Source organism: Amaranthus tricolor, chromosome 1 (genome assembly GCF_026212465.1).
Source record: "Amaranthus tricolor cultivar Red isolate AtriRed21 chromosome 1, ASM2621246v1, whole genome shotgun sequence".
Taxonomy (NCBI): Eukaryota; Viridiplantae; Streptophyta; class Magnoliopsida; order Caryophyllales; family Amaranthaceae; genus Amaranthus; species Amaranthus tricolor.
The window spans coordinates 42,982,322-42,991,786 of record NC_080047.1 but is presented as its reverse complement, the minus strand read 5'-3'; the positions used below and the strand labels follow the sequence as shown (position 1 = coordinate 42,991,786).

Genomic DNA, 9,465 nt, shown 5'->3' with positions numbered 1-9,465 from the left:
TTTTTTTGTTTTTAGTACTATTTTAGGTTATTCGGTCCGAAGAAGCATGGGAGACCATCCTCCTCGCCCTTCCACCACAAGGTGGGTTGGAAGAGACACAATACGGTTTTGTGTAGATTAGCATATTGGGTTTATGGTTCGGACAAATATATTTGAATTTTGTGTTGCTTTATCAACATGTTTAAAGTTGACCCATGATAGCTCGTGGTTGACAGGGTAGGTTAATAAGGTTGGACGAGAATCAAATTCAGGATCTTGCTATAAAATAGTAAGACTTGCTCTAATTGATACAAAACGGTACTAGTAAGAAATCAAAGTCCGATTTTGAGCCACGAACAACAACGCTTCATTCAACTGTTCATCTCAGAAAATGATATTTTCTCTAATAAAGATGATATTTGGATCACCATTTCTTTATCACCCACTTGGTGTGTAGAAATGGAAGATGACATTGTCTCTTTAACTATGTGTTTTTTAACCTCTAATTTGGATTTCTTAGAGTCACTTGCATTTCCTACTAGTTTTGTAAGTTTTGATGAAACTTGTTCCTTTTTTCTAATTAGCTCTTTCACTTCTTTTTCTAATTTTGGTATGTACTCAACGGCCTTTACAACTGTCCTTGGAATGCTTAGTTTTTCCTGCAAATCAACAATAAATAAGAAAACAAAAAAAGGTATGTAATGCTAAATATCTCTAATTGAAGCTAAAAAAAAATCATAAATCAAACCAGATCTCATGCAGGATTATGCTAGAGTACATAACATATCATAGATCTTAACTATCAGCTTAAATTTTTTGTTAAGTTGATTTCTTAACATGGTATCAGAGCCAGCGTAATAAGAAGTCACAATTTCAACTTTCAACCATCCATAATTAAAAGTGGAACAACCCGTCTTGTATGAGACTGTCTCACAGTGAGAAGAGTCCACACAAAAAACCATTAGTAAAAAATACTAAAAAAAACAATGAAAACTGAATGCCCATTTAAGGGTGTGATTTTTTTTATTTTTTTTTTATAAATTGTTTGGGCTAACCCTATTGATCAAGTCGTCTCACGGTGAGACAGCCTCAATAGAGAATTAGTGAAAGTGGAATATTCAGCATCATGTACGAGGAGGGCTTATGTTGCATCCGCAAAGGGCTCTCGTGTGAAAGGGTGTGTTGGAGTACATATGTCCTAAAGCGTTATTCATCAGCTTAAATTTTTGATTGAGTTGGTTACCTTTCGATAAGTAGCTGGAAGCAATTGACGCAGAGAAGAATACAAGTTGCTAATCTTTTTCCTTCTAACTCTTTCACTTGCATTATGGCTCAGTTTCCTAGCTAATTGGGGATCATGATCAATATCATCTGTTACAATTGTATTACCTTGAGGTGATACTGATGATTCACTTCTTTTGACTTGATCATAATCTTTATAAGGTTGATAAGATGAAAATTGAAAGACTGAATTATCTAGGTCAAAACTGGGAAAGGTTTCTTGGTAAACTGTCCCTAATTCTAAGGGATACTCATCCCATCCTAATAAAGTTGAGCAAACATCAGGAAACATTATTTATCCCTAATTAACAATATTTTAGGTAGGTTTTGTATGTTTTGATTTTAGGTTAATTTAAGTGTTTTGTTGGACTTCAATGTTTTCTTGGTGTTAAGCCAAGTGATTTAGCTCCTCACATATATATATATAACTATGGCATGTGTACGTAAGCGACAATAACATAATGAAGTACTACATTCGTTGTAACATTAGTGTTTTGATATGTATCATATATGTATGTGTAGATTAAATCTGTCTAAAATTGATCTGATTAATTGAAATCAAAATTAACCTGAAATAATCCATGTATTAAATCAAAATTGAAATTAACCCGAAATATTTTGTACCATGGTACAAATATATTTTCATTGTGTTTCTATGTTTTTATTTATATATAATTCAATACATAGTTATCAGAATTCCGATTCTGATCTACGATTCTACGATCTTACGAACCAAAAATAGACGACCAATCTGGATAGTAGATAGGATCTTAATGTGGTAGGATCATAACACAATTTAAGATCTTACGATCCAACAATTCGATCTTACAGGGTAGTTTCAATCGTAAAGTATTTTTATATAAAACATATTTCACTTACATGTAAATATATTTAAAATAATAATATCAATACATTTATTAAATTCAAGTTTTTATTAATTTGCAGTTTAGAAATAATTGCTATAATATTTTTTTTCAAAACTTAATAGATGAAGTCAAATAAGTTTTTACTTACACCATAAACCTTAAAAAGAGAACAGTTATAATTGATAATCAGTAATCCAAAGCATTGATGCATATTTGTAGGATCACACGATCCCATAATCCGATTCAACCGATTTCAATCCTACCCTTCAACGATCTTAGGTAGAATCCCGATCCTAGTAACCTTGATTTAACATTCACTTTATATGATTTGAACTGAATTGAACCGAGTAAACTAATAGAGCTAGAGTATAAATTGAATGGAAAAATTATAAGAAATTACCTTATCTATAGGTCTATTTGCAAAAAACTACCTTATGTATTTTTTTTCTGCAAAAAACTAACTAATGTAATATTTCTCTGCAAATGACTACCACTTAACAGAAAACGTTAATTGACCATTAAGTTTGAGAGTTTGACCAATTTGAGAGGTTAAGTTGTCTATGTGGTAGTATTTAAACGGTAGGGTCTTTCGGTGACACCATTTTTATTGGACTCACTCAATATAAATTTTTTATCTTAAAGTGATCACTTATAACATTAAAATAATCATTTATAATTTTAAAAGAATAATTTTTATAGTTTTAGAATAATTACTTATAACCTTAAAACAATTACTTATGATCTTAAAGTAATCAATTAAAGAAATAGCCTAATTATATTGGCTCGTCTCATGATGAAACGGTTTCATATAAGACAAACTGAAATTGTAAATATATACCTTTCCATCCTATTTTATTTGCATATTTTTTTATTTCCAATTTATTCATCATCATTTACTTATTTACAAAGAGCTCTTCTTATGAGAGACTTATCTTTCGATTAGACAATCTCAAACAAAAGTTCATATTCTCATAATATATACTCCTATTGGATGGGCTATCACAACAAAAAAATAACAAATTTCTGACTGGACAAAATAGTTGGAATTTAGTCGGCTCAAAATGGTCGAAAATGCTGGTTAGTCGGTATATTGGTCGGAATTTCGACTACAAAGCTGGCGGTAGAAAGTTAGTCGGAATTACAACCAAAGAAACTGGTAGGAATTTTGTCGAAAATTTCCGACTAATCACTTACTAAAAATTAGTCGCTATATTCCAACAAGAGATTGGTCGGAATTTAAGAAAATCAAAATTCTCTTTATTTTTCAAAAAATTGGATATTAAAATATTAATTTAAATTTCCGACTAATTTTCGACTAATAAATAGTACGAATTTATCAGAAAAGTCAAACCTCAAAATTGACTTCATCTTTCCTAAAAAAGGCGGTTGTGGATTCCGACTACATTGCTACTAAATATTAGTCGGCAAATGGTCAGAAAATCAAACATGAAATTTGAATGTATTCAACCAAGAAAACGCGGCTAGTTTTTCCGACTAAATTCCTACTATTTATTAGTTGGAATATAGTCGGAAAATTTTATGATTAAAATAATTAATCTGGTCAAATGTTGTCAATGATTATTTTATTGATAAAATAAATGATCGATCAAACAAAACAATAAAACGATAAAAATAAGCTCGAATACGGACGAAACTAAATTTATATACAAATTAAAAAAACATAAAAGTATCTGCCAAATAAATTATACAATTCCAAATTGTTCCGAACACAATTCAACATTAAGAAACTTAAAAACAATGGTCTAGCTGGATGGTGGAGACGAAAAAGGTTGTTGGAAAGCCGGGTTCTGCTAGAACAGCGTGCGCACAAAGGATAACAAATGGTTCACCTCTTCCCTTGTTTTGCGTTTGCTCACCCACAAGGGCCATATGCTCCTCCTTGGAAATGGCATTGTTGAGGCGATCATCTATTTGACTCAAGATTTCCTAAAGGTGATCCAGCCTCTTATTAACCATTTGGGTCGGAGGAGGAGCGGCTTAGTGTTGGGATTGCGACGTCACAAATTCAGCATAATAATGTTGTACCGCGTGACCAACACCATAGATAGCCTTAGAGGGCTTCTTCTTTCTTGGCGCATGTGATTCAATGTTTTTAACGGCTTGAAAAATAGGATCTTGGCCTTCTTCTCCCACTCTCTATACACTAAGGGAGTAATAAAAGGATCCCAAAACCATTGTTTCTAAAACGACAAGATCAATTAGTATATTTATAAGAAGTAATGAAGTCAAATAGATAAATGATAAAGTAGTTATCCTTACTTGAAATTGTTGCCAGTAGAAATCGATTGTTTGTCTGTCTAGGTGCCTCCATGTACATTCATTAGGATCTTGATAAGCCTCAAAGGACCTACGGATGGAGGTGGCTAATTGGTTGCCACCGTCTGTGGCAAACCTTCAAAAATCAACAAGTTTTAATTAGTTTATTGACTAAATATAATTATCAAAAAGCAACAAATAATAAAACATACCCAGAATTACCAGGCATCCATGGGAGGGGTGGTCGTGGGTGCTCCACCGCAGGGGAAGAATCATCGCGCGACGATCGCTGTGGAGTGGCAGGCTTCGGTGTCCTAGACAGACGTCGGGAACCACGCGACGTCACCAGAGAGGGACTGACCTTCTACCTCATAAATTCACTCCTCGGAAAATGTTCCTGTAAACCCGGAGTAGGTTGAGAATAAATTAAAGCTAGAGGTTGAGGTCGATTAGGTGTAGGTTGTGCATCAGAACGAGTACGATGTTGAGGTTGTTCATGGGAAGGACGAATAGGGTATGTGTGTCCGGGTGGTCATTGTACGACTCATAAGGTTTTCCAATTCTTGGGTCAATCCTTTGTCCTTGGCTGTTTCTCATTCTAAGCATGGCTTGATAACATAAAATTAATCATGTTAACAACTATTATTATTATTTTTACTACTTAATTAATTCACAAAACAAGTTAAACAACCCTCAAAACCACCCATAACAACCCCCTTACAGCCCCCCAAAACTGCCTAAAGAGGATGAGAGGAAAGGTAGAAGGAAATAAGGTAAATTGAAAATGGCATTTTCTAGTGAAATTTTTTTTTATATCATCAGATTTCCGACTAAATACTGACTAGAAGCCAGGCGGTGAGATATTTTACTAATTCACCTCCCACACTTAATGCACTCAGTAACTTTTCAGAAGGCCTTGGGAAGGTAAAACACCTTTTCGGTATACCGACTAACAGTTAGTCGCAGTTTAGTCGGTATAATGAAAAGCGTGTTTTCCTTCCCAAGGTTGCAATGCTGTCAGTCCACTTTCCTAGCATATTTTGATTTTCAAAATTTCGACTGAATTCCTACCATATAACAGTCGGAATTTGGTCTGGAGTTTAAAATTAAAAAATTTACGCGGCCTTTGTTTTCATTTTATTGGAGTTTTATTAATAAAATTATTTTGTTTTTCAATTATAATTAAAAATATTAATATTATTATTATTTTAGTTAAAATAAGAATTATTATTATTATTATTATTATTATTATTATTATTATTATTATTATTATTATTATTATTATTATTATTATTATTATTATTATTATAATTGTTATTATTTTTAATATTATTATATTTTTAAATTAATATTAATAATTACTAAAATTGAAAATCGTTCCAAATTTAAAAATAAATATACCTAATTAAACATACGACTAAAAAATATTGGATAACAAAATAAAATTTATTGGGTTACATAATTGTCATCGACATCATCGTTGTCAGATAATACAAGATCTTCATCGGTGTCTTCATTTTCATCGACATCATCAATCGTTTCTTCTAACACTAACAATTCATTAACTAGATCACGCAGCAGTGCTACTATTTCCTCTAAAACATCTTCATTTATCACAAAATCTGGTGATTTCTCTTCTAATTGGAAAGCACTTTCCTCAAAATGCTTCGATCTGACTTTGCAAACAGCTCGCCAATCTTTCATGTTTTGCTTTAAACTCGGATAAGGTAGAATATAAACTTAGGAAGCTTGACTTGCTAGCACAAAAGGATCGTGCTTTCTATATGATCGACCAATATGAACGTCAACCAACTTGTACCATGGATGGATTCTCGTACCATGGGCATATCCGGTGGTAGTTTGATCATACCATTGACATTTGAACAGTGTGACCCTTTTAATTGGAAGTGCCTGATACTCAAGCTTAATAAAGTCCTCTAACTTTCCATAAAAGTCTGTTTCATCTGGACTGTTATCATTAAATTTAACGCACACCCCGCTGTTTTCAGTAGATTTCTTTTTAGCAGAATGGGAAATAGTGTGAAATCTATAACCATTCACGTAACAAACATCATAGCGACGAGCCTTTTGCAATGGTCCCTCGGCGATGTCCTTTGAAATGTGAGCATTCTCCACACTATCTAGACTGCACATTATCAATAATTTAAACTTAGTTTGTAATACTATTAACATTCAAAATTATGATGTTAAAAGTGTACTTACAATATGTTCAAATCAACGTGCAAATTGGTTTTGCACCACATGATCAATATGCTCTGGGTTTAAATTAGAGGTGATCAAACACCGGGCCGGTTGGGAAAATTGCCCATTGATGCGGACCGGGCCAAAGTGCGGGCCTAAAAGTTCCTGCCCAAACCCGTAATATGCGGGCTTACAGGCCTATGTTATATATTATTTAATTGTATCATACAATTAAACTAAAATTAAAATATTTTTTTTTCCGTTTCAAATTAATTGCAACTTAGAAAAATGTCATTATTAATTCTTTACTCTTAATTTTTGTTTAATTTTTTTTATTTATAAGTTGAAATATAATTAAATGATATCTTGTTTGATTCATTTCATTGCAAAGATTATTAATATATAACTTTTGTAATTTTCATTACATATAATTAAGAATACTAATAATTGAATTAGTACATCAAACTTCATAACAAATAAAATATAAATATTTTGAAATGGAAGAAGCATTCCTGTTTTTATCGAGTCAAATAGGGTCATGTTTAATTCGAATAATTATAAATTTTGGCCGGGCCGGGCCGGCCCGCAGGCCAAACGTCAATCCCAAACCCGTCCCAAAAAAATTCGGGCCACTTATTTTCTACCCAAACCCGCCAATCGGGCCATATATTGGTACCCAAACCCTCACCTTTTCAGGCCGGGCTGCCCATGATCAGGTCTAGTTTAAACATGGTTTGTACTTTTTGATTAAGTGCACAAATTGATCATAAAAGTGATTAACCTCCGGAAAGTTTTGCAAAACATATGTCTGAGCAATGTTGAGATCTGCTTCATCCATTATAAGAACCTTACCCCTCCCATGGAATTTGATTGGATGTGTGAATATGGACAAAACACCCGATCTGACGTTATTAAAGCCTCCGTCATCGTTTCTAGGAAGATCTCTAACTCTGCATCGAACGTCTTGCCCAAAGTAATGCGAGACAAAGTATGATGCTTCTTCTGTAAGTTGTGCATTACAAATCAAATCCTCAACATGCGCTTTTTTTTTATATTAAGCTTTAAATGTCGAAGGTACCTGTAATTTTTGACATTAAGCTTTAAATAATAATAATTAAGACTTACTGACTTGTAACTTAAATAATTATTAGTTTTAAAATTTACCTTTCAAATGGATACATCCACCTATATTGTACCGGACCAGCAAGCCTTGACTTGTAAGCTAAATGAACAGGGAGATGTTCCATGACATCAAAGAATTTTGGAGGAAATATAGTCTCTAATTTACAGTGCACCAATGCAATTTCCTCATCCAAACTCCACACATCAGCTGCAGAAATCTTTGGAGAAGTAAGACTTCTAAAGAACAGACTAACTTTTGTAGAGCTTCCCATTCTTTAGCTGACAGCAATTCCCGAAATGCTATGGGAATTAATCGTTTCATGAACACATGACAATCATGACTCTTCATCCCGAATATCTGATGTTAAGTCATGTCGATGTTCCTAGCTAAATTTAAAATATACCCATCAGGAAATCTTAGAGTTTTAAGCCACTCTCAAAGGCAGCCATTTGTTGTCTATTAAGTGTGTATGAGGCCTTGGGGATGGTTGAACCAACTGGATGCAATTCCGATCGGATGCCGAGCTTGGCTAAATCTTGACGTGCCTTCAGATGATCCTTAGTCCCTCAAACTCAGAGTAATTCTCTCGATTTCTTTTTAGGCTTGTAATTAAATTATTAGAAATTTAGAATATATTACTAGAGAGAGAATTTATGCAAATTCCAAATGAGACATTTGTTTTTAATTAGAGGGAGTATAAGCTATTAGAATATACATTACTCTATTACACTAATAATCGATCGTATTTCTAAGTTTGATAATTGAAACTTATAATAATAAAGTGAATTAGATTAATCAAGTAATCATAACCATTTTATATGATATTATGTATTTATACTTATTAGTGACCTTGAATACATTAAACTAATAAATCTATTACACTAATAATTGATTGTATTTAATTTAAAGCTTAATAATGTTCGGAACTAGACCTATTGGAGTGAATGAAACTAATACAAACTATCTTATAGTTATAGACTATCATTGACAGTTAACTCAACGTTATTACTTATTACTTATTACTGATCTTGAATATTCTAAAGTAATTTATAGGCTATTATTAATAATCGATCGTAATTCAAAATTCGCTTATCGTAATTCGTTCTATTATAGTAAATAAAACTAATATTCTACCTTTTTTGTTACTTTGAATTAAATAGCCTAAATTATGCAATTTGACCAAATTCAATAACAAAAATATTTAATATTTGATATACAATATTTATATTACTCAAATAAATTATTTTAGATAACTAATTGTCCAATTTGATGAATATATTACTCAATTGATACATTATTTATTCTAAGTCGTTGATCTTTGTATATAGACGTGTGAGATCTTACCATCTTAGCAATCTATGAGTTGTACTTGCACAAAATGTTATTGGTTATTAAGATAGCACACGGATAAGGTGTTTTAGGCGTTGGATTTATAATGCTAATATCAGATCAGCGGTCAAGAAATTGCCACGTCACTCTCAATTGAAAAAAAAGGGAACTTCGTTGGCTTCTTCAACCTGAAACAGTGAAATGAAACCCTTTTCCCATATTCTGATATTCATTAAAAACTTCCCAAATCCCGCTCTAATAAACCCTAACCAAATCTCTCTTCTTCATCCTCTCACTGTAACTGGCAGCCCTGTTACAATCCCATCTGTTCTCCTCCAATCCGGCCGGTAGAACACGTTCATCTCCGGCAGCCTGTAGTTCCGTAGCCTGTAGGTATGAAGTTCTTGT

General features: G+C 32.8%; 1 protein-coding gene across 1 annotated transcript; it reads right to left on the bottom strand.

Annotated features, from left to right (window-relative positions):
* Nucleotides 1-350: 350 nt before the first annotated feature.
* On the bottom strand, nucleotides 351-1,552 carry LOC130811060 (transcription factor ORG2-like). Its single transcript, XM_057677218.1, has 2 exons — nucleotides 1,223-1,552; nucleotides 351-638 (listed from the first exon to the last, which is right to left on the bottom strand). Exons 1-2 carry the CDS (start codon nucleotides 1,550-1,552, stop codon nucleotides 351-353), a joined length of 618 nt encoding a protein of 205 aa, XP_057533201.1.
* Between the last annotated feature and the right edge of the window lie 7,913 nt (nucleotides 1,553-9,465).